The 25,402-nt window shown below is 41.3% G+C and overlaps 1 protein-coding gene across 6 annotated transcripts; it reads left to right on the forward strand.

The window, feature by feature from the left end:
• The first annotated feature begins 212 nt into the window (after positions 1–212).
• Positions 213–21,844, forward strand: ADNP2 (ADNP homeobox 2). 6 transcript variants are annotated; one of them, XM_030041589.2, is made up of 6 exons: positions 243–266; positions 5,928–6,102; positions 6,276–6,436; positions 8,009–8,128; positions 12,268–12,357; positions 16,292–21,844. In XM_030041589.2, exons 4-6 carry the CDS (start codon positions 8,021–8,023, stop codon positions 19,469–19,471), a joined length of 3,378 nt encoding a protein of 1,125 aa, XP_029897449.1. In that variant the 5' UTR covers positions 243–266; positions 5,928–6,102; positions 6,276–6,436; positions 8,009–8,020; the 3' UTR covers positions 19,472–21,844. The 6 variants fall into 6 exon arrangements, with proteins under 6 accessions (XP_029897446.1, XP_029897449.1, XP_029897450.1 ...); XM_041118279.1 differs by lacking the exon at positions 243–266 and adding an exon at positions 14,413–14,462 and having other exon boundaries at positions 4,499–6,102; XM_041118278.1 differs by lacking the exon at positions 243–266 and having other exon boundaries at positions 4,500–6,102; positions 16,292–17,564; positions 17,598–21,844.
• The last annotated feature ends 3,558 nt before the right edge of the window (positions 21,845–25,402 follow it).

Here is a 25,402-nt window from a genome sequence, read left to right on the forward strand (position 1 = left end):
CCGCCGTCGCCTCCACCGCCGCCCTCGCGGTGCGCGGAGTGAGCGCGGCAGCAGGCGGAGGAGCAGCCGCGGGGCGGCGGGCACGGCACGGCACGGCGCGGGAGGGGCGCGGCGGCCGAGGAGGAGGAGGAGGAGGAGGCGGCGGCGGCGGGGCCAGCGCTGTGAGGAGCGGGAGGCGGAGGCTGCGGCGCGGGCCCGCGACCCGGCAGGCGGCGGCGGCGAGGCGGCGGAGCGGCGGCGGCGGGCTCCCCCTGCAGCCCGGCCGGGTAAGTGCAGCGGGGTGAGCCGCCGGCGGCGCCCGCCCCGAGCGAGGGGCGCGGGGAGGCGGGGGCGGAGGTGCCCGGCGCGGGCAGGGCGGCTCTCCGCAGGCGGAGGCGATGTGGCCGCGGGGGAGAGGCGGCACGCCGCGCTCTCGGGGGACGGGGGTTCTTGGCTTTGCCTCGGCGGGGCGCTGGGAGCCCCGGAGCCCCCGCCTGGCCGAGGGCTCGCCGGCCTCGCTGCGGGGGGGGGGGGGGGGGGGGGGGCGGACGGGAGACACGGCTCCTGTCAGGCCCGAGGGTGTCGGCTCCCCCGCCGTGGCCGGCCGGTGGGAGCCGAGCCGGAGATCTAAGCCGGCGGACGGGGCAGGGCTGCGGGGTGCCTGCCGCCTTCCCGGCGGGGGCGGCTGTGACCGCCGGCGTCCTGCGGAGCGGCTAGACCGCCGCGATGTCCGCCGAGCTTCCCGGCGGGCAGCCCTCGTGGGCTTGCCTGGGGGCAATCCCCCCTGCCCGCAGCGCAGGAGGGACTTCCGCGTTTGCCCGTGGTCGGAAGTAGAAATTAGGCTAATGAGGCATTTTAACAGAGGGGAGACTCCCTGACTTGCCACTGCTAATTAGGGCCGCGGTTGTTTTGGCTTCTTTTTTTTTCTTTTTTCCCCAATCTCTGTCAATACTTCAGCGATAGGGTATCTAAGGAACCGATTTAGCAAGTCGTCTCAGAGTCTGTCGATGAAAAGTCTTAATTACTTCTGGACGAGATGGGTGTTTGAAACAGTGCGTGGGAAACCGTAATGCGCAAGGGAATAGTACGCGTGCAAAATTAGAACCAAAATTAATGGAATGCAAAACTACATCAACTATTCTCGTGGTACTTCAGAAATGCGTACATTTTTTTTTAAAAATAAAAAAGTTTATGAATAATGTAAACAAACAGAACCTACACAATGCAAATAGTGAAAACCATTTGAATACGTGTGCCTTGTGCTTGAGAGGAAGTAGTGGGAAGTTCTTTTTCTCCTGATTTGTAAATGGAATAAAAGACAGGTATTTGACTTTTGCTGCAACGGTTCATAGTTCTGTACTGTCGAGGTTATGAACTCCGTTTCAGCCGATAAATACTTAAGTTCTGACAGGTAAACTCTTGGGGGGGGGGGGAATTGGCCGTTATCCTTAACAGTTGCCTATCATCAAAAATAACATGTTTGAACCCCTAAAAGTTTTAAAGACTTGTAATGAAATACTTACAGAGACTCACTCTTGGGATCCCCAATCTAATCTATAGTCTAGGAATCTCAGTGCTCTTTCTAATAAACTTTCAGTTTAATTTTGAACAAGGGAATTTCTTTAGAACAGTATTTAGACAATCTGTATGTAATAAATATGCTATAAGTTGTAATAAGACCTGTAATTCTAAGAGTTAATTTCATGAAAGTTTAGTTAAAAAAAAAAAACCAAAACAAAAACAAAAAAACAGCTCCCCCCCTCCAAATTGTAGCAAATCTTCAGACACAACGAAGAGCACACAGACCCGGTTTTATAATGCCGTATGTTTTACCACTGGGAGCACCTTGATTTGGGTTAAGTTTTGTTGAATGCTGGTAGAGCTGGCTTGTGTTTAACACTTTGATTCTTCCACTGAAACCTGTAGCACAGCCTTATTTTTTTCAGTTCTGTCCCCCTGCTAAATTATTCAGATGGTGGGTTATCTGTGCTGTGGTGGGCTGTTCTGTGTATCTGCGTGAAATGTCTTTGAATCATACCAGGCTGACTAGTGCAGTACAAAAGCAGTTGTACTTCTTCCTAGAATAGCTGAGCTCAGTGTGTGACTCTTCTGCTCACATACACATGGGGCTGAGGAGTCCTGCGGGGTTTGAGTAGGCTCCACCTAGATGCTCAAGTCATCTAGAATGAGCTTGGGTCCTATTTCTGGCTAATGCTGATCCCAAGGGAGTCAAGCTCTGTGCGAGTCAACAGTGCTCTAGGAAGGCTCTGTGAGTTTGAATGGTATAGTCCCTTTTTCTCTTCTAACTAGTGTTGGATAACAGAGACTTGATTCTGTGTCAGTGAAGCATCACAGTAGTTATTTAAACCACAGTAGCTAAAGTTAGTGATCTAAATTTGTTTTGATTTGACTTTTTAGGTAAGATGCAGGTTGATGTGCTGTATCTTTATCTATGTAATCACGTACCTTAATGCTTTTTGCTGTGTTAGCAACTATTGAAGGATGGCCATCTTTATGTGGGAATAGATGCCTGTTTTAGCAGGTATGTGATTTATAGCCAAGAAAAGAGCAAAACTGCTGTCACAATAAGAGATCTATAAATTGAGACCCCTAAAGGTTTCTGATTTAGTTGCACAAAAAAAAAAAAGTGTTTAATTTTTTACTGGAGATTTCTATCAAGTTGCACTTGGATAGAAATTGGAATTTAAGAAGATAAAGCAGTGTTGTTATGTTGACCAGAACTACTCTTAGTAAGTTTTATTAATCTATTTTTTCTGTAGTTAGTTTAATTTACAACAAATGAAATAATAAACAAGAATAGTACCCATTGTAATCAACTGATTGTTTTTCTTTCCAGGAATCAAATCTTTCAAAGCTGTTAAAACACCTAGAGATGTTGATAGGAAGCTATATGCATTTCTTCCCTCTCCCTCCAAAGGCTGGATAAGCTTTGACGGTGCCAACGTACTCCTAAATCCGGTTAGGTCTCTCTCAGAAGGCACAGATAAGAGTCCAGGGAATGGAACCGTCCATGTAATATGCAGTTGAGCAGATATCCAGGTATGGCTTCTTGGAGGGCTTGTAAGCTTATCAGAAACAAAACAAAATTGCTGAGAGTAAAATTCAGCATGGCCAAGCTGAACTCGCGTTCTTCTAGGCAGTTTCTTAGCATGCCGGTTCTCCTAGCTGCCGTCTTTACCATCCAGTGTTCCTGGTCTTTAGATTCTGAGAATTAGTAGATCACATGCTCTCATTTCATTTTCAGGAATAAAGCAGTTTTTATTGTTTTCTCAACTAATATTGGATTATCAATTTGTAATGAGTTTATGAAAATGAAAATAAAGATTTCTTTATTGGTGCTTGTCAACTCTGGTAACTGCTGAAATATAAGTTGGTAAACAAACCTTCAAAAATACTTCCCACCCAAATACCCACAAACCTGAAAGTCTGTATAAAAACCCACAGTTACAATTGCAGTTTACCAGATAAGAAGGTATAAAAACTAAGAGTGATTGAATTTCCAAAGCAGATATGAAAGGACAAAATTCCACAAGCCTTTCGTAATTTCCCTACTATAAATGGTTCTATGAGCCAGAGATTGGTGAAGGCCAGCTTCCTAGGAACATGTCTGGAGATCTGGCTTCTGTGTAGATTATCCGAAGTCTAAGAAGGGTTACATTGCAGCCTTTTTCTCTGTGGTCTTCTGTAGGGTTTCTCTCTAGCTGCCTGAAATCTCTAGAAATGCCCAATTATCTAGTTTACTGTTGGATTTTGCTGGATATATTTGCACGCATGTGGAAGGCATGTTTGTGCACCTTCCTTGCTCCAGCTCCGTACCAGCTTTGTATTTAATTTGATTGCATATGCCTAGTTTCCCTAGGAACACAAATGGAAATGGTGCTGATTTGATGTAAGGAAAAAACCTTTCACTGTGAGCGGAGTCCATGTTGTGGTTTAACCCCAGCCAGCAACTAAGCACCACGCAGCTACTCACTTACTTCCCCCCTTCCACCTGGTGGGATGGGGGAGAGAATCTGGAAAAAAAAAAAAAAAAAAAGGTAAAACTCATGGGTTGAGATAAGAGCTGTTTAATAGAACAGAAAGGAGGAAACTAATAATGACAGTACTAATAAAAGGATTGGAATATACAGAACGAGTGATGCACAATGCAGTTGCTCACCACTTGCCAACCAATACCCAGTCAGTTCCTGAGCAACGATTGCCCCCAAGCAATGATCCCCCCACCGCTGGCCAACTCCCCCCAGTTTATATACTGGGCTTGACGTCACACGGTATGGAATACCCCTTTGGCCAGTTTGGGTCAGCTGCCCTGGCTGTGTCCCCTCCCAGCTTCTTGTGCCCCTCCAGCCTTCTTGCTGGCTGGGCAGGAGAAGGTGAAAAGTCCTTGACTTGGTCTAAACACTACTTGGCAGCATCAGTGTGTTATCAACATTCTTCTCCTACTGAACCCAAGACATAACACTATACCAGCTACTAGGAGGAAAATTAACTCTATTGCAGCTGAAACCAGGACAGTCCATCGCTGCAAGAGGTTGCCCAGAGAGGCTGTCAAACCTCTGTCTACGGAGGTTTTCAAGACTTGACTGGCCAAGATGCAGAGTGCCCCCAGTTGCAGTTCATTGTTGAGCCTGCTTTGGATAGGAGGCTGGGCTGGGTTGTCCGACTGAGGTCCCTTCCAAGGTGAATGAGTATTGTGCCAAGAAGTAGACTAAAAGGAAGGCAAACAGGAACTTTCCATTTTGTGGTGAATTCTCACTTTGAAGAGGTGAGATGTTGGTATTTTTGCTTTTTTTAACACAGGGAAATTGTAGTTAAGCATAGTTAGTTGGCAAACTAGTAGTATTTGTCTTTGAGTAGCAAGATGCTATCCAGACTGTTACCTTGTTGTTTAGACTAGTATTAAAATATTACGGTACTACTGGAAGGGAAGAGTTGCATTTGTGGTGATTGTTGAAAAGCCGAAAGTAGTTGGATGTTATAATACCTGATTACAAATGTTGTAGAAATGAAGGGAACCTTTAGTGTTGCATAAAACTCCAGTTTGCTCTATTGTTATGGAGGTGTTATCTAAATGAACAGTAAACCCAGGAGCAGACTGATGGATAAAATGCCTGAGTAAGAGTTGAATGACCTTTTTAGAACTGAGTTTGGGACATCAGCTGCTACAATGATTCTTTTATTTTGCTATAAACTTGCCTTGATTCTGTTTATGAAAAGGTTCTGTCTGTGAAAACTCAATGGATTATCACTTTTTTGGAAACTACAATTAAAAGTAGTTTAAGATACATTTGTCTTTTAGGTAGCCAATGCAGTAAAAGGATCAAGACCCTTGGGCTAGAGTGACTCAGGTTTAATTTTACTGTAGTGCTTTCACGTTGAATTTGCTGGTTAAGCGTGGGATGCGTACCAACAAAAGATTGAACATAGTTATGCATGGAAACAAAGTTTAAGCTAAGGCGTGACAAATGTCCAAAATACAAGAGAAATAAATTATTAGTAAAAGACTATGCATAATAACCTGTATAGTAATCAGGGAATTAAACTGAGGGCTTGAGGGAATAAGCTTAGAAGGTTGAAATTTTGTGACCTTTATCATGGGGCACTGCTGGTCTAATGAATACAGAGAACGTTAGATGAGTAACTTAGAGCCTTACTCCCAAGCGGTTTGTTTAAATATCAGCTGAATAACCTTGCACGTGATACAGAAATATACATCTTTTTGGATTGAAGACCAACTACTTGACAACTGAAAACCAAGTAGTTTGTATTCAGGTTTCTTTTTTTTGTTTTTGTTTTGTTTTTCTTTTTTACTCCCGGATTAATGACTTCTATTTCAGTAAAGTTCTTGGTTAAGAAAACTCTTGAGATACATGGATGTTACATACTATACCACCTTTGCAGACTAATGTTTCTTTTTTGTGAGATAGACATGCCTCAAGAAATGTCTGCTTCACCTTCTTCAGTAGCATCAGTGTATCAGTTAAAGGACTGAGATGGAGGAACTGTTTCCAGTGGAGCCTAACGTATTGAACCACATCTTCTGGCTGATCTGAGCGTGGTGACATCCTGTCAGCTCTGTTGTTACCTGCAGTGGACCATGGGGTTGGTGCACGTAACCTGCTATCATAGAGGGACTGATCATAAAGCTTTAAGCAGAGACTATACAAATTCCCAGTTGACTTTACTTTAAAAAGAGGGTTTTACGTCTTGATTTTACTCCTTGGATTTTGGTAGAATGCCAGACTAGTTACTTTTATTTATTCCATTCTGTATAGGTTCCTGTTCCACACCCACCCCAATGGTATCAGAATGTCTTCCAGACTTCTTGCCGATAAAAAATATTAGAAAACAAGACTAGCATCTGTCAAATGGGGCTCCCTCTCCATTTCTCTCTACACACCTTTCCTTTGGGGGGAGAAGAAGAGGAGAATAGCATGTGAGTTGTGTGAAATTTTAATTAAAAAAACCCTCGATTGTATGTTTTGTACATAAATTAAGGTTTCTTTTTTTTGTCATCTTGAGTGATGACATACAGAGTAGAAAAAGTTTTTTGATTTTGGTTTTTTTTTTTTTTCTTTTGGTGAGGCTTAGCTTGTAGCTTCTGTCTTATGTGGGAGGGATTTTTGCAGCTGTTTACAGGAAAGTCTTACCTTTCAAGGCAAAGATTTCATGTTGACAGTGATCTTGCCATTTTTTTTTTTTTTCCTCCAAAGTACAGCTTTTCAAGACATTCAGGACCATCAAGGCTGAAGTCCTGTTTGGGGATTTTCTTAATTTTTTTCTTCTGGATGAATTGTTTAGTGATAAGGACTGAGATCTTTTAAACTGAATTGGGTCCTCTGCCAGCTATTTAAGAACAAAGAAATACCTGTGAAGCTTTCAGTGACCTTTTTCAGTGCAGGGTAGTTCTGTTGCATTTTGTGCCCATTTAAGTTTCTTGAATCTCAGTCTAACTTGCAATTTGCTGTAATCTAGGGAGGAGGTGATAAAGGCACATAACTTCTAAAGCTAAGCCCATGGGGATACCTTAGGATGTACTGGGAGCTGAAGATAAGCAACTGGTGCATCCATAGCCCAGCTGCATGGGGACTGATAAAATCCTAGCTGTTGGGGAAGCACTAGACCCTTCCTGGTGGTATGTTCTAGACAGGTGGGCAACCACGCTGCACAACAGCCTTTAAATAGATGAGCTGCAGCAGTTAATCTGCTTTAGTTGTCACCCTCCTCTGTATGTTGGACTCCAGCTATCGCAGCTTGCTGGAGGGAGCAGGGTAGGGTATAAATCCAAATTTTGGAGTAGGGGAAGGTGATAAAGCTATATACACTTCTTCAGAGGAGGAGACCTAAAAGCATATGGGTTTTAAAAAATATGTGCCACTTCAGTATATTTAGTTATCAGTGCCATACATTAATTACATTTTATTTCTACTGCATTAATGTTGTAGTAGCTTGTTTTATGCCAAGATCCATATCAGCTTACAGCAGCAGAAACTTCTGCAGGAAATTTAGATTTTGCTAGCAATCATATTTTAAGCATGTACATACATGACAACAAACCAAACTATCAAAGAGGCTTCTCATCTTGACACTAAAATTCAAGGTGAAAGGTGTTGAATTTCTCCTTCCTAAATGAGATGATAGTAATTTTCTGAAAAGAACTTACTAAAATTCTGGTGTTCACATTCTTTCACAAAAGCCCCCACAAAACACAGTATAGCTGCCAGATAGACCCAAAGAGATCTGAAAGAAAAACTTGGAATTTTGTTTAGATAGGAGAAAAGAAATGTAAAGGATTTTTTTTTTTCCCCCCAAAATCAGATTCTGTTTCCTTTAAGAGAAAGCAAGTGATCTACTGGGAGGTATTAATGAGACCAGTTCTTTGGCTTAAGGCTTTTGGGTTTTAATATCTAAGAATGTGTTTTTCAGACTTTAGTGTTTGGTTTAATACTGTTAAATATAAGGGCCTGTGTTCAAGTATTCCATCACTTTTTTTGTATTTCTTTTTCAGGAAAAGTGCAAAATGTTTCAAATTCCTGTTCAAAATCTTGATAATATCAGGAAGGCTCGAAAAAAGGTGAAGGGCATTCTTGTGGATCTTGGGCTTGACAGCTGCAGGGAATTGTTGAAGGTAAAGCATTTGAAATAATGTAAACGAATCTGAAACATAAACCCTTGAAAAATATTTCACTTTTTAGTGTATATATGATACTCCTCTGCCATAGATCTTCATGGCGGGGTCTTTACTGGGAGGATTACTCATGACTGACTACTCGTATGCCAGGGGTGAAATTTAGCATTTTAGTACATAACATTGAAAGAAACTCTGTTTCTCAACAGGATGTGTCATAGATGGTGGTGCATATTTTCTGCTAGTAATATTTCAACAAAAGGAAACAGTACAGCTTTAGGAAAAACACCACAGACTAATGAAATGTTATTTGTGTACTACACAGCAACTTTTTTGTGATTCTTTTAAAATCACAAGCGGATGAAGACTTGAGTCTACTCAAGGCATCCCATCACGTATCAAGGGCAAGCCTCTGAAGGATATACAAATTGTCAGTATTTCTGAAAATGGACAAGCAATTAGACCCAATAATCTTGTTGTACACCTTTAAACTTTGTGTCCAGGGAAGAATACCAAACTTACTGAGCTGGGGTTCAGTTCTGCATCTTAAAAAGTATATGCAGATGTACTGGGCAATCAAGATGAACTTAGTACCATTGTTGCCACTTTCAGGAGAAAGTATTGTGCAACAAGCAGGAGGAATTCACACCATCAGATCGGCAAGCCTTAATATCAGAAAAAGTACAAATGCAGTAATGCAACTCAATGACTAAACACTAGTGGCTTTCAGCCAGCTGGTACACAGGTTTTTTTGGCTGTTTAGTATGTTTGTGAGTTCATGTTGGCTGTAGTCAAGAGTTTGGATGAATTCTATATGTTAGTACTAAAGTAAGTTAACTCTGTAGGGGTGCTGCTGTGTCTTTTATGGTGTTTTTTCTGAAACTGTGTAAGTAAATGACTGGAAAAAAACCCGCTTACGATGTACATGCATAAATAATTCTGGAACATTCTTGGTATTGCAGTTGAACGATGTTTGATACATCTAAATAAATGTTCTAAGAGCTCAGGCAAAAGTGTATTTGTCTAGTAATTTCCATTTTCTTACTGTTTTTATTGTGTTGTGTACTGTTTTGTAATTAAATCTCTAAGTCAGAAGCTGTTATGTCTTGACCCTTTGAAGTAGAAATGTTTTGTTGGTGGTATTTTTTTTTGCTATGAAATTGATTGCAGTCTTAACTTTTTGATTGCAGTCTTAACTTTTTGATTGCAGTATGGGGTTTAAGGGTGAATGAGGAATAAGGTGTTTTGTGTTTGGTTGTTTTTTGGGGGGTGGTGTGTGTTTGTTTTGTTTTGCTTAATTTTTAATAAATGGTGGTGGTGGGGAATGCAGCGAACATTTCCATTCTGGAAAAAGCTCTGTGTCATGTGGGCCAAAAAAATACCATTTGAGTTTTTTGCAAATAATTCTCCCTCGGCCAAGTTCATAACTTCAGTTTGTTTTTTTTCTGGGTAATCTAGGGCTGGTTTTGGTATAAGAATGGTTTTTAGAACTTGATTTGCACTTGGGTCATACGATTATGGCATTTCTTTTTGGTAGAATAGGGTGTGTGATGTTTTAGTAGGTGAGAAGTAGCTTAAGGTTGTTTCCTTTTTCCTCAGCTATTAAGACTGATTTCTGGACATTGTCCTTGTGAGGAGGTTGGACAATTTAGGAAACAGTCTGAAATGATGTGATCCAAACTTGACCTGCCATCTGGTCTTAAAACTGGTCTTAAACTGTTCTACTAAGGCATGATAATGGACAGTAGTTTGTGAGGAAGGTGAAGGAATTTCACATGTAACTGGTATCTCTGTAGCTTGGAGACCAAATGGTTTAGTTTTTAGGGTGAAAGTTCTTAATTGATCTCTGCTAGGAAGAATACATGAGCTTTTTCAGCTAGATTACTAGTTTTATTCTCAAAGTAGTACTTTTAAGTACACTGTAATATCAGAGGCTTTCGTTTAGTAAACTATTTTAGCTTCTTTAACATATTGTGATCTTTAAGTCTTCATTTAAACTCTAAGCATTTTATCTTTTTGTTCTGCAAGACACTGATGGTTTTAATACAGGGGGGAGAACAGTTCTTAGTTTTAAAATGTTTTTCTCTTAAACTTAGAAATACCCTCTACACATCAGGATTAATCAGGCTTCTCAGACTGTTTTTATTCCCTTGTTAGCTTTCCCTTCTCCTGTTTTCTTCCCCTTCTCAAAGTGAGAAATGTGGGAAAGGCATAACAAGTTAGCCAATCAAAATTTGCTTCTGGGATGTCAGAGTGGATCTCTGTTTAAAGCAAGAGTTCAGAATAGCCATTCGTAGCACTGACTGATTGTAGTGATAAGAATGGTTATCTTTTTTTATCAGTGAGTACTTCGCTGTAGGAAATTGCCATTTCAGCAAAACTATCTAGACTTATTCTCACACACTGGCTGGTGGGAATCTGGTGTTCAAGGTTAGGAGCCTCTCTTGGTGGAAAGTACTCAAACCAAAAGCGGAACATATTTGGGGTAGGCCATAAACTTAGAGAAAACTCTTTTAACAGTGTGTAATTCACTCCAGTGTGTTTGGCTGAAGAATTGTTAGTAAATCTTGAGTTTCTTTGTCTTATCTATCAAACATATGTAAGAAGACCATTGTGTTCTCTAAGGTGGTGGGATTTCTCTTGTTCCATGCAATGGTTCTTCCTAAGTTTTTTTTTAAAGAAGGTTTTGCTGAAGGGCAAATAGGTGACTCATCCAGTGCCTACATGTTGATTAGGATGGAAGGGGTTTGTTTATTGTTGCCCTGAGTTCTTCAGGATTCTCCTTGGGGAAGCTTGAAGGTTGAAAAAGGTAGGAAGCTTATTGCAAACTTAGCTACGTTTTTTTGAGTTCTTGAATAATTTAATTTAAATCAAATTATCACTGGCATGACCTTCTGGCTCACTGTAATCTGTTATACATACAGGGATGCTCACATTTGCATGGTATGGGGCGGAGCCTAGTGCAGACAGAGCCTGCATTAAGTAGGATTGTGTATTTGTTTGACTGCTAGAGGCTTTGTTTCTTTTTGTTACTCAGTATATCCTGTGTTGCTTGTAAATTTCACATAAATACTGCATTGTTTTTTTCACCACAAACTGGTCAAAAAACTTTTCTTGGAAGATGATCTAATCTTAAATGGTCTTTATTACCTGCTTCTGCTGTTCCAATGAGGTTTAGTGCAGAGGTGAAAACAGCTTACTCTCTCTAAGCATCTTGCAGAATTTTGAGTGAAGAGGGGTTTGTGAAAGGAAAGGAGAATGTGAGGGGAGAAGCGATGCTAGTTTTCTGAGGGTTAAGCCTGGATTTCTAGCCTCTGTTTCATCTAAAACACTCTAGTGTGCTGTTGAAGCTAGCCTAGGGTCTTCAGAAATGCCTAGCAAACAGGTATCTATTTATTTTTTTTTCATTAAGTTTGTGTTTGAGTACGCATGGACCTCAGAAAATTAGAGAGGAACTTAGGATTTTTAGAGTAGTAGCTGGCTTTGGCTTGAGGAACATAAACTGCTTTGATGGCATTGATTAGAAGAATGCTATAAGGGAAGTTGTTTAATCTGTCATGGTTGTTCTGGACACGATAATATTGTTGCTTTTACAGCTTGAGGAAAAATACTGCTGCTCTTTGAAATAAGCTTCTGGGAATGTCTTTGTTTTTCCAAGTTAAAAGCATAGCAGTGCTATGAAGATTTAATACTAAAACTTGTTGCAAAGTAAACCATAGTGGTAAGTTAATAAATGGAAGTCAATAGTGAAGTATTACAGATTTAGGAGGAGAAAGGTAGAGGGAGAAAATACATTTCGGTGTTCACTGTGAACTTGGCTAGAAGCAATGGAATTAAAGTGTAATATTTTCACTCCTATATTATTTTCAGTAACGATGAAGTATTCAAAATTCCTACTATTTTACGAGGCAGTCATATGAACAAGTATCTGAGGTAAAATAAATCAAAGAGGGATCAAAAAAGTAATTTCTTTGAACTGAGTTTTGAGACCTGTACCTGAATACTGTATGGACTTTCCATTCATCCTCTGTTTGATTGGTTTTTCCTTTTTTCTTTTCCGTTGCTCTGTATTGAGACTGTTTTTGTATTCAGAACAGACTGCGAAAGGAGATTATTTCTTGTTTTTTTTTTTCTTTTAGAATCTTAAAAGTTTTGACCCAGGTGAAAAATACTTTTGTAACACTTCATGGAGTGATGTCTCTCCTTGGGAGTCTGTGGGCAAAAGGAAGGTATGTATGTTTCTGTTAGAAATTCTGAGTAGATGTGCATGTGGAGTCACTGAATTTCATCACTTTCAGAAGTCTTGTAGAAGTTAAAATACACCTTTGTTATGGTAAAAAAATAGCTTTAACATCTGTTTTCTAAGTACTATTAGTCAGGGAATAATCTTTCTTTTCCTCTGTGTTCTTGCCTATAGTGCAGCTGGTTATAAGGACTATATATGCAGTTTGCTGTCTTTAAGGATACAACCTTGAACATCAGTATTTAAAATGTCACACTAATATTCTGCCTTTTTAGCCTAATCTGATATGTAGTCTTAACACACTCTTGTATACAACATGCTTCTTGTTTCATTGAAAGGGTGGAAATCTGATAGCATAGATGCGAGTGGATTAAGCTGAAATTACCATTAGCATCTTGGGATAGGGTTGCAGTGGAAAACATATTCCAGTTAGCTTTGTGTATGTGAAACAGCTTTTAGTTCTATATAGCTGGAATCTTGTGTGAAGCTAGAATCTACAAGAAAGGCACGGTTGAGATAAACAAACCAAAGGAGTTCTATAATTTTGTATTCTAGCAAGTTTCTAAGATACTATGTAGAGCATAGGAGTATATCGAGAAGAAAAGGTAGTCTTTTTTTAGTCCTGCTGAAGAGTCTTAGGGCTTCTGATTGCTTCCATTAGGAAGGCCTGTCAACAGCATGTAAACAGCGGTGGGTCTGCTCTTTTCATCCTGAATACAAAAGTTAATGGTTTAGAATAGTGTGGTGTTGGTTTGCAAGGGTTTTTTAATCTTCCTTTGCCATCTTTAAAACAAACTGAGGCTGCCAAGTGCAACAGTTGCATTTTTTAACACACCCTCAACATGCAGGCTGACCAAACAAAGCCACAGCAGTCTTTGCCAAACTGGCATTTAGTAGAAAGTGACCCCTCTTGCCCTTCAGGACCTTTGACTCCTTTCCTGAACTTGGGTTCACATGTTTAAGGCTGGAGGTTCATCTGTTCATGTGAATTTGTGGATGAAAGAGTCAAATGTGACTTGACTAAGTCTGTAGAGACAGATTGCATCTAGCCTCTTAGTGGCCACTTGAGGTAAGGCTTACAGTTACGTTCAGTCAAGACTACCTTTAGTTTAGGCGAATGGAATAAATCCTGTTCATGGTGATGATGTGGTTGGTTTTTTTCCTCCTCGTTTTTTATTTGTTCTTTATGCATGTGGAAAACTTCTTTTATCAGGTCTCCTGGCTCCAGTCAGCACGTTATCTGAGCTCTAGCCTTGCTGATTTTGTCTTTTTTTGCCTTTTCCTGTACCTTCTGACTAAAAAAAGAAATTCAGTGTTGGGAGATCTTCTGTGTTAGATGAACGGGGAGGTTCCCCCTCCTCCCCAGACATGAAACAGGGAAGAGGAGGATGAAGACAGAGCAAGTGAAGCTTCCTGTCTAAAACTTAAGATGAAGGGTTTTTTTTTTTTTTCTGTCTTTCTTCCACAGTCCTTTAGGAAAAATGATTAGCCATTTCAGTGAAAATGGAAAAGAACTAAAAATCATGCACCAGAGAGGTAATCTTCTTTCATCCCTATTGTCTGCAGAGAGACCTGATCCCTTACCAGAAGGGAGAAATACAGATCCTGACTCAGCTAGTCAGCACAACCAGTAGTATCTATATCTGTCAAAAAACCAAGATTGGAATCTGATGTGATGAACTTCAGTGTAGAGTTTGTAATGTGTTGCCTTGGAACAGATTTGCCAAGCCAAGTCTTTTGGATACTAAACTTTTCTTTAAACAGCCATGGTTCCTTGATCTATATCATTCACGTATCTTGGCATCATGCTGCCTAGATTTGGGAGAAAAGGAGTTGGTCCTTCAGGATGTTCTATTCCAAAGTTGTTGCCATAAGGGGAAAATAAGTTGTTTGAGTTACATTGGAAGCTCAGAAGGCTGGAGAAGATGTGTATTTCAATGAGTTGGTGGTTTCTACTGTTGGTACTATTTTTAGGGAGACATTAATAATTTGGAAGAACTTCGGGTTTTGGAGGCTATCGTGTCTTTCTGCTTGTCTCTAGGTTGTGGGGAATGTGAGACTACACAACGGAAAGTGTTACTGCATTCTGGGGTATGTTCTTTGGAGTGGGACTAATTAAGTTTTCCTGAATGCCTGTAATAAGCCTTTTTGGATTCCATTTGTACAGTTAAGGATTGTGTTGGTCAATCTTCAAGACACTTCATTTTTCCTAAATGGCTTAGAATTCTTATTTTTGTCAAATTTTCTGTAAAACTGAGATGCCATTAGTAGACTGTAGTAGCACTTGCGAACATAAAAAGCAGCTTAGATGTGTGTGCAAGGAAAACATGCTGACAAAATGATTTTCTAAGGTATCTGTGTGGAAGACCTCTGTTTTATACAGAAAATAGCAAAGTAGCAGCCTTCCACATACTTCTGTTCTACTGAAACAGATTTTTTTTTTTTTAATTTGTTGTTGTTGTTGGGGTTTTTTTGAGCTAAGTAGTGGGACTTAAAGATTTGTCTTAATTTGATAGAACTTGAGGAACATAACTTTTTTATTCTTTTGCTGAAGTCTCATGATGTTTACCTCCATCAAAAAATAAATATCTAATAAGGCATGGAACATTATCTTTCCTAGACTTACCAGTGTGCAGGTACTGGGGTGGTTTCTTAGTGGTGTACCAATGCTTGTTTGTGTAAGAAATGAAAACATTGTTACTACGGAATAGTAACTTAATTCAGCACTTGGACAACTTGTAGAGTGTTCTCACTGCATCTAACAACAACTGTTCAGGCTTGGCAGCAAGGAAATATTGACTGTGTATTACACTATGGTATAAGTTTATGGGGACAGAAAGACCCAAACCAGAAATGGGGCGGGGGAGGAGTAAAGAGTTGTATGGGCCTAGTATTTAAAGGCATATAAACTTTTCTAAGCCTTGGACAACCAGTAAAAATAAGCAGTTGCCTCTCTGTCACCTGACTTCTTCAGAAATAAGGCTAGCGAGGCGCAGCTTTTAATAATGCTCTGCATGCTTCATTAGTTCAGTAGTGTCAGTGGCCTTTCTCTACTCAGTATGCTTTAAAAGTAAGATCGAAGCCTCTCCTAATTTGCTGCAGTAGTGTTTACTAGCAGTTGAGACCAGACACCTAGAGAGTGTAAGTAGAGGATAATTCACTGATAACTTCACAGTGTGCTCTTCAGCAGCCTTAGCCAGCCAGTGGCTTTATCTGACCCAATCTTTTGAATTGGGAGGTTAGATTTTGGTTGCCATCAGGAGACTCTTCTAGTACTGTTAACAGATGACACCTCCATGGCTATATGAGATGACAAAAAAATAACTGCACAAATTTTTGCTACAGTTCTTCATAACATGTCTGTGACATGTATGTGGGTGATCTAGCTAGGCTGGGTGGAGCAGCTTGTTCCGTTTGGATGGTGTTTCATAAGGGGCAGAAGTCAGTAAGGTGAAAAACACATCTGACAGAACAGACAAGTTCACTAGATGTTTGAGAGTGCAGATTTGTCACCCGGATGTTGCTGTGACTGATTCTGTAGTTTTTGGCAGGAGCCAGGGTTAACTTCCTATAGGAAGTTGATAAGAAAAAAATGGTTGACGAGGCTACCAGTTTTTCGGAAAGAGCAAATAATGTTGACATGGATAGGAAAAGTAATGCTGTCAAGTGACATGTAATTGGGGGAGCAAACCACAGTTTTGTTGAAGATAGGTTTATTTTCATACAGTTAAAGTATTTTTCTCCCTTTAAGTATGTCATCTTTAAGCCTGCTTTTCAAAAACAGAAGAAACTGAGAAGATACATGCTATACATCCAGTGAAGGCATTTTTGACAGGTGATAGTGCAGACTTACTTTCAAACAGATGACAGGGATTTAGGAACTGGCAGTTTCTAAGTGGATGTTTTTGTTTTGTTTGCAGAGATACAGAACAAAGCCGTACTGCTGTAGCTTATGCAAGTTCTCGTCAAAATTGCTTACTTCATTCAAGAATCACTTGCACCGTTACCACGAGGATGAAATGGACCAAGAGCTGGTGGTTCCTTGCCCAAAATGTGCATTTGCTTCTGATCCCAAAATAGTGGGAAAACATATCCGGATGTTTCATTCATCTAATAAAAGAATACAGAACTATACAGTCAGCATTTTGGATGGCATGAAACAATTCAGGAGTGACATCATAAACTTTACATGTCTAAAATGTCACTTTACAGACACATTGTATTACAATATGAAGAAACATGTGCTGATGAACCATTTTCAAAACTTAATAAGTATATATTTTGGCCAGAAACCTCATGAAAGTAAAGAGAATTCTATTGAGCACTACTGTAAAAAATGTAATGCTTCTGCAAACAGCCAAGATTCTTTAATGTATCATGTCTTGACAGCTGAAACACACCGAGACCTGGAGAACAAACTTAGGTCTGTGATTTCAGAACATATTAAGAAACCAGGACTCGTGAAACAAATGCATATTGCTCCAAAGCCTCCCCAAGGTGTGGCAGTGGCTGCTCCATCTGCAGGGCCTGTCGCTGCCCCAGCAGGTTCCGTCACAGCTCCAGCTTGCGTCCAGCTTGCATTTCCACAGAATAATCAAACCCAGAGTGCGGTGCAGCCAACAGCAGTTCAAACCCAGGGTGTTGGGCAGCCAACAGCAGTTCAAACCCAGGGTGTTGGGCAGTCAACAGCAGTTCAAACGCCAGGTGTCGTGCAGCCAACAGGAGTTCAAAACCAGGCTGTTGTGCAGCCAACAGGAGTTCAAACCCAGGGTGTTGTGCAGCCAACAGCAGTTCAAAATACAGTCAGATCACTGACTGTTCCAAGTGCCTCTGGTAGCCTTCCATATGCAACTTCTGCTCCGGTTGTTACCCCATCGCATGTTACTCTGGTATCTAGTAATCTTCCTGTAGGTCAGAATAACCTTAATATTCAGCCATCACCTTCCCAGCCTATCATTGTTTCCCACAGGCTCCCCCTTAATCAGCCTGTGAGGGCTGGAGCTATTCCTCTTAATCATTCTGTTGGGACCATAAACAGAACTGTGGCCCCTGCAGTTCTTCCTCTTAATCAACCTGTCAGGCCTGGGCTCTTTCCTATTAATCAACCCATTGGTACTATAAGTGGTCCAGTTGCAGCTGCAACGCTACCTGTAACTCAACCTGTCAGCCCTGTGAATCGACCGGTTGCACCAGGAGTCCTCCCTGTGAATCGACCGGTTGCGCCAGGAGTTCTTTCCGTCAGCCAGTCGCTTGGGAATGTGACTAGACCCATTGGTCCCAGGGTCCTTCCTGTGGCGCAGACAGTTGCGTCGGGCGTTCTCCAGTTTAACCAGCCTGTTGCCTCGGGGGTTGTTCCTGTCAGACAGCCTGTCAGACCGGGCTTTCTTCAGTTTAATCAACCTGTTGCCCCAGCAGTTATCCCGGTAAATCAGCCAGTTCAACCTGCAGTTTCTCAAAACACAACTTTTTTGACTGCGGGTTCTATACTTAGGCAGTTGATTCCAACCGGTAAGCAGGTTAATGGGATACCTACGTACACGCTTGCCCCAGTTTCAGTTACTCTGCCTGTACCTCCTGGTGGTGGAGTAGCAACCGTTACGCCACCACACGTGCCCATCCAACTAATGCAGCCTGGGACAGTAACTCAGTTGTCGCAGTCACCGGCTAGCGCACCCTCTCCTCCAGTGGTTTTAACGTCTCAGAATATAGCATTACAAGCCTCCCCGCCTGGTCCCGAAACGAGTCAGGCTATCAGGCAGGCTAAGCAGTGGAAGACTTGCCCTGTTTGCAATGAGCTTTTCCCGTCAAATGTCTACCAGGTGCACATGGAGGTGGCCCACAAACATGGTGAAGTAAAAATGGAGGAAGCGCTGGAACCTGACAAACTTGCAGCTTGCGCACCCTTTCTAAGGTGGATGACAGAAAAGACGGTCCGGTGTTTCTCCTGTAAATGTTTTCTCTGTGAGGAAGAGCTCATGAAACATCTCTTGATGCATGGCTTAGCTTGCTTGTTTTGCACAGTTACTTTCCATGACTTAAAAAGCCTCGTGGAGCACAATAAAACTACACACAATGGGAAAAAGCAGTTACATGCGGATTATAGCAACAGAGGATTTCAACTAGGTAATGATGCTCAGGGTGACCTTGTATTTCCACACTTTGATTTCAGTACAGCGTTACCAAAAGAAGACATCGGTGAAAGAGAAGTACATTTGGCAGTGCTTGCTGGACTAAATTCAAGGACACTTGTGCCTGTTTACATCAAAGTGAAACCTCAGACAGCAGAAGTGAACAATAGGTGCAACAAAAAAGTGTTAACCTGTCCCTTTTGCTTTGGTACGTTTGTTAGTAAAGAAATCTATGAAATGCATTTGAAAGAGCGGCATCATATAATGCCAACTGTACATACAATTTTAAAGTCTCCTGCTTTCAAGTGCATCCACTGTTGTGGTGTGTACACTGGAAATATGACTCTAACAGCTATTGCTGTACATTTGCTCCGTTGTAGAAGTGCTCCCAAAGACAGCAACTCAAGCGTGAAGATGCAGCTTGAGCGTACTGAGAAGAAAGAGCTACTGTTTGTGAATGGTGAAAAGCATGACTCTGTGTTACTGAAAAGAAAGCAATCGGATTCCTGCTTTGTTGCAGAAGACCAAAGGAATAAGGAACAGCAGCCTCTGAGCTTAAGTACTGGCATAGCTCTAGCTCCAGAAAAAGAAGTGAATTCAGGGGTAGTGCCTTTCAAACGACAAAAGATTAATACTAGAACTGAGATGAAGAAGCTTCCTTCGAGTGAGGATCTTCGCATTCTAGCAGTAGATCCTAAACAGTATGATCACAATTCGTATGAGGCTCAAAAACAGTTTTTGACAGACTACTTTCACGAGAGGCCATATCCTTCTAAAAAAGAGATGGAATTACTTTCTTCGCTGCTATATGCGTGGAAAATTGATGTTGCAACATTCTTTGGAAAAAGGAGGAATATATGCTTAAAGGCGATAAATAGTCACAAACCATCTGTGCTGCTGGGTTTCAGTATGTCTGAACTAAAAAATATTAAGCACAGTTTGAATATAAAAGATGAACCATTAGATATGTAAACAAGCTTTTTATAACAGCTGAAAGCAATCCATAATTGCATACTTATCGATTTAGCAGTTTATTGTATTACTTGTTTTAACTTGCAGACTGGCCTGTTGAAGGGTGCAGTAGTACAAAAAGTCTCGTTCAGTTGTGACTGTTATTGTGAAAGGCACACATAGTTGTGTATTTGAAAAAGCTAAAACCTTCAGACTTACACATCTGGAATTTGTTTTAGCTTTTTACTTTTTCTGGAGTAGTGGGGTTTTTTGGGTTTTTTTGTTCCGTTTCCCTTTCTTCCCCTCCAGGCTCCCATTACACTTTTTATACCACCATGGAAAACATTTGTCCTGTTAAAACCAAATTTTATTTTATTTTTCTGCAATGTCATCATCTTTTCTAAACAATAAAATGTGTAATATTGGTTAAAATACTGAGGTAAACTACGTGAAAAACATCTATTTGATTATTTGTGTTTTTAAGTCCTCCTAATTTTTTTAACCTATTTTTGTTCTATCTACTCAAGAAGTGATTGTAGCCTTTACAGCCATCGCCCCTTCAAATTCCCAATGCACTGGTAGCAATAAAATACATGGCAATCTCTTTTTTTTTTTTTCTTAGTCAAAATACCTGTGCCAGTTAACTCTGGTGACTTGTAGTATCTAACTAGTGTTAACATGGTGGGGATTGAGGGGCTTGGGGTGCCTATTGAAGTGTTACAATTAACTGACTTCAAATGGTTGTGTTATTACCTGTTAAATAGATCTTGCTAACCAGAAGTGTTTACTCTTTTTGTTGGTGTTGAAGCCTGGTTGTTTAAATACCTGTTGTTAAAAGCTTGGTAGCAGCTTCTGGTTTCTTTTTCAAAAAGCAAAACTGCTTTGGAGAGTGTCAGATTGTTTTGATACATGGAGTATATGACTTCTGTGCACATCACTTATCTGTAGAAGCCCTATCCAAATATCACCCAAGTTTGGTAAAAAATCTGATCTTTATTTTAAATTGCTGTTGGGTGAGGTAGTAACTGAGCAGCGCCTCCTCCCCAGCAAATTAGATACATGGCTTGAAGTCCTTTGAGTCAGAAATTGTACAGGCTGAAACTGGATGAATTGGTAACATCAAGACTTTAAACTGTTGAGTACCTGAACCAATGATACTCATGTAGTGATTGTTTTTAATTGTCCTATAGAGAGCATAAGAATATTATAAAACCCAAGTAGACTATCTGGTTCAATATGAGCTAGCATCTCTATTACAGATTACAGAAAAGCTGTTGGGAAAGTTCACCGAGTTGAACAAACTATAGTACTGGTGGCCACATTGAGGCCCTGTTTAGTACTGTCCGTCCTTTCTGGATATGCTTTGTTTCATCTGGCTTGTCAAACAGTGCCTCTGATATTCATTAATAGCCAGCTATATAATAAATAACCTATAATATGCATTATTTTTTCTTCCTCCTCTTCATCCCCCTCTCCCCACCCTTCTTTCCCAGAAATAAAAAAAAAAAAAGAGCAGGCTCTTCTGTCAGTTCACTTGTGCCAGTGTTACAAGGAAAGGGTGATATGCCCAAGCTTATTTCTATTTTTTTAGGTAGTAAGCATACTTTTGCCTTGTGCAATAGTTTTTAAAGCAGATACAGAATGTTTTTTGTGCCGTTTCTAAAAGGGCGTGACGTTTTTAGCAGAATTTGGTGACTGTCCACCTGAGGTTCTGTAAGCTGTTTGAAATTCTATTTTGGATACAATCTTGATATTTTCATATTGATCACTTCAAAGAATTTTAATGTATATGTAACATACAGTTACTTAAACTGAGAGAATCTGCTATTTGGAAAAACCTAGTCATTTAATAGCAGTGTTGAACAAAGATAAGTACCATTTATGGGATTGTCTGCACGCCCCACCCCAAAGAGTGACAGTAAGAAGCAGTGTGTTCTTATGGCCTAATAATAGCTCATTAAAAATAAAAAAAATGATATTTGGGCATAGCACAGTTCATGAACCAGTTGGAAGGGCTCTGAGTGGGCAAGAGGGATGCTCTATAGAAGTTCTGAAATCTAGGCACTCATTTTCACTCTTAAAACCTCGATACTGTGAGCCCTGTCATCTCTGGGGTAGTTCTGCTGGTATTGGTGAAACTCCAGCAGGGAGGAATTTGGCAGCGTGCACCTGGGGAAGGCTTGCCATGAACGGTTAAAGATTGTTCTTGAGATAACAGCATGGCTCGGAGTGGGGAGCTGGGAAGTCATTTCAGGGTTCATCCATGCTTGGGGCACCAAGGGAGCAGTCCAGTCTTACCAGAGTTTTCCTACATAGTGTCCAGTGTTGATGTTGAGCATTTTATTTATTGGACTTTGATTTCACAGTTTCAAATAAACCAGCTTTCTAACTTTCTCTTAGGTGTGTGTGCAAATGATTGCCTATCTCCCCCCTCCCTGCCCTTTTTAATATATTCAGGGAACTTGATGTGAAAATTTCTTATGGTGCAAAATAGCTATTAAAAGACACAAAAGGAAATTAAGACCTAGAACTTAGATCCAGGTGCTTTAGGTAGACCTTAGTGCATTATAGTAATATCTTCTATTATCTCAAATACTGAGAGCTGCATATTTTCCTAGAGACTGATGTTCTTAAGTCTTGGTACTAATTTGCTATCACTAAATGCCCCTGCTCTCATTAAAAGAGGACTGTAGAAACAAACAAAAACCAGGTGAATTTTGAAATGTAAAAGCAGTGACTGAGACACAGTATGGTCATGGTTTTCAGAAAAGCCAAGGAGCCTGAAAACAGCCAAGTTAAATCAGCGGCTTTAAATAAATTAGGCTTTTGCTGTAGGCTTCTCACCTGTGAAGTCATTTCGTTAGAAAGTGTTAGTCTGGAAAGATACTGCTGCCCCTGTCTAGGGCGATGTGCGGGCAGTAATGTAAATGCCTCTGGTGCTTTTCTAGGGGCAGAGCCCAGCGCTCCTGGTGGATGCTGTTGGGGAAGAGAAATCTAGGAACGGAGCTGCCCTCTGCAGCAGACTTTCTGAATGCAAGTCCTTAAAGCACGCGGATGAAGCTCTGGTCCACAGTAAAAGAAGTCCAGTTGGGAAGAATACTGGTCGGTTTGCAGGATGATTGTAGCAAGTACTTCGTTCCTTATGGGAACAAAAAAAAAATACCTGCCATGCATTCTGCTTCTGAAATGTATTGGTCTGGAGAAGTCTCTGTGTTTGAGAAATACTTTGTTGTGGTGTCTTGAATTTATAAGCAGAAAAATTGTGCTTTATAAGCAGAACAATTGTGCTTGTGAGATAGTGTGATAACCTATTATTTGAATACATAGTAGGGAGGATTATTATTATAATGTGACTTGGTCATCTTTTTTCTGTATATGTTCATATTGCTGGGAGTTCAGTTAACACTGTTTGGTAAACTGACGTTGTGGAAGGGGACAGAAACCAAAACGCCCTTGTGATTGGTTTTCAGTACTGTATTCTTGGATAGAATACTACAGTTCACCATTGCATCAGACTTTTTTTCCCTTCATGGTTTTAAGTTGTTCAGGAAAGCTTAGGGGCTTATTTAAGTAGCTGTTCAATATAATTTTGGGTGTGCAATTCCCAATAAATTTCTCTATAAAACTGTAATTCTACTGCAGCTGCCTGTGCCATTTTCAAACATACATTTGTCACGCTTAGCTGTGGGCACATTTTTCTAGGAAAGATACTTGATGCTAAGTAGCAAAGTACAGATACATGGAGAAAAAAGCTGCAGCCTAAGAGCAAGGGGAAAAAAGACCAAATAAAACCTCAGAAAATGTGCCTGGCTTGCTTTAAAGGTCAGAGGAATTTTCACTCCTTCCTCTGCAAAATGTACATGAAAAGGACAAATTGAGGGTATTCATGAATGAAACAGAACATTGTGGTGCTGCATTTAAAGTCTTAACACCTTGCTTGAGTGCCTACATATCTCATCTCTCATTTCAGCTGTTCTGACTTTTGACAGGCAAGCCACAGGTGTGACCGTTTCTCTCTTTTTACTTAGGTACCAGCTCCCGAAACATGTACGACAGGTTTTTTTGCTTTGAATCTGTCCGAGTTTAACATACCGAGTTAGAGGGGATGTGTGCTTACAGTACTGCCCTGTGTGTTTGAGAAGAGTGTAGGCCTGCAGGTATCAGGAACACAAACGGGCTGGGTGCTCGTCTTCTAATTCCACATAAACTACTGTTTATTAACACAGCGTTTGACCTAGTAGGATGTTGAAGAGCACCTTATAATAAAATCAGGGGAATGTAGAGGCCTCAAGTGTCTTTGCAAATATAGTTCTTATTTTATTTTGGCTGCTCGTCCGTTCAGTGGGAGCAATAGCAGTTCTTGCCATCCTAGCATATAATGTGGGCGAGTATCTTCCTGAGACTGGTGGGTATTTTATGCATCGACCTGCACCAAGTCAGCTGAGTATGGAACAGCTGATGGTCCGTATGTGTGATTGAAAGCCATTGGGCACAGACATTTCTGGAGAAAGATCTGATTAATTGTATTATCAGAGTCAGTGTCATTTTGGCTTACAATCCGTTTGGAAGTGAAAAAGATACTAAATTTTGAACAAAGCGAGAAGTCTATAAAGCAGTGTTGCTATGCATCTGCTGCATGCGTATGAGACAGGCTTGCTCAGGAAGACCTCTGTGGCCTTCGGTAACTCGGCTGTGCCGAGCGTGGCGTAGTGCATAGATCTATAGTGACTGAAAGGGCTACAGCGAGATTTGGGATGTGTCCTGCTGTGATTGCTGTAGTCTTTGCTGCTCGCTGTTTCTCGCCTGGCCTGCATCTAACCGGCCGTTGTGTGAATAACCGAAGAAGAATGCACAGTTACGGATGGGTGGAAAAACGCCAAGACACCAACTCAAGCAGAGTCAAGTAGTATTAATAAATGAGTAGCAGAAGAGAGATTATAGAGAGGCACTGTAGATTTTTAGTTGTTCTTTGGAGAAAAACAGTGAAAGGGGTGGGAAGTTCCCCTGGCAGTTTCCAGTCTCCACTGAGATGTGGAAGGCTGTCTCTTACGGACTGGGCTTGTTAGCTGTGCTGTCACGCTCGCGGTCTGCCAGCAGCGTCACCTTTTAGAAAAGGTGATGCAGAAAGGACGCTGCTGGAGCCTCTGTGAGATGCTCTTTGGCTCGTAAGGACCTAGTTCTGGAACACACATTGTGAAATCATTTCCAGGTTGTGAAGGACAAGTGCCCTTAATTTCATTTATTAAATCATTTTGCATAGCAAATACAACGTCATCCACCTGCCACAGGACTGGCATCACGTGCTACGCTAGAGACCGAGGACTGAATTAGAAGTTTTTCGGAGCTCTCAGGACAGTCTCCTCTCCTGAGCTGGGCAGAGAATTAGGATTGCAGGGGCATTACTTACCCCAAAACGGGCAGTTACCTTTGCAAGCATTGGCGGTCTGCTGTACGCGTGGCCGTGCGCGTGATCAGGTTCTGATTAACGCTGCGGTGGCTGCACGGGATCCTCGACGGAGCTAAAAGCGTAAGGGGGGGCTGGTCAGCAACCGTCCTGCGTGTAGCGGAGGTGGAAGGCCGAGCGTGAGCAGTACTGCTGAATCGAGTCTGTCTTGGCTTGGTTATTTTAGAGTAAGAGCTCGTTTTAAGGTAGCTGTTGGGACTGATCTTAATGTTATTAACGATGTGTAAAAGTGCAAGTCTACTAACCAAACCTGTTAATGGAAGAAAAAGCTGTCAGGCAGCGCTGGTGTAGAGAAGAGCCAGTATCACGTTTGAAGAGCTTGGGTGCTGGGACTTAATACAACGTCATCGCGGTTTATAAACGCGCGTGCCTGAAGGTTTAGCCGCGGAGGCGGGTTCGAGGAGGTCCCTGCAGAAGGGAGAAGGGCGAAGAGGAGCTGGGGTCCCCGAGCGCCGGGGGGGTCCGCGGGAGCGGGCAGCGCCCTGGGG

This window comes from Aquila chrysaetos, chromosome 18, assembly GCF_900496995.4.
Source record: "Aquila chrysaetos chrysaetos chromosome 18, bAquChr1.4, whole genome shotgun sequence".
NCBI classification, from domain to species: Eukaryota; Metazoa; Chordata; class Aves; order Accipitriformes; family Accipitridae; genus Aquila; species Aquila chrysaetos.

Bases quoted from the DNA above. Each gene is read 5' to 3' on its own strand.
- ADNP2 (XM_030041586.2), top strand. From the start codon at position 8,021: ATGTTTCAAATTCCTGTTCAAAATCTTGATAATATCAGGAAGGCTCGA. The intron at 8,129-12,267 runs GTAAAGCATTTG...TTTTTCTTTTAG, and splicing joins GCTGCAGGGAATTGTTGAAG to AATCTTAAAAGTTTTGACCC. The intron at 12,358-16,291 runs GTATGTATGTTT...TTTTGTTTGCAG, and splicing joins AGTCTGTGGGCAAAAGGAAG to AGATACAGAACAAAGCCGTA.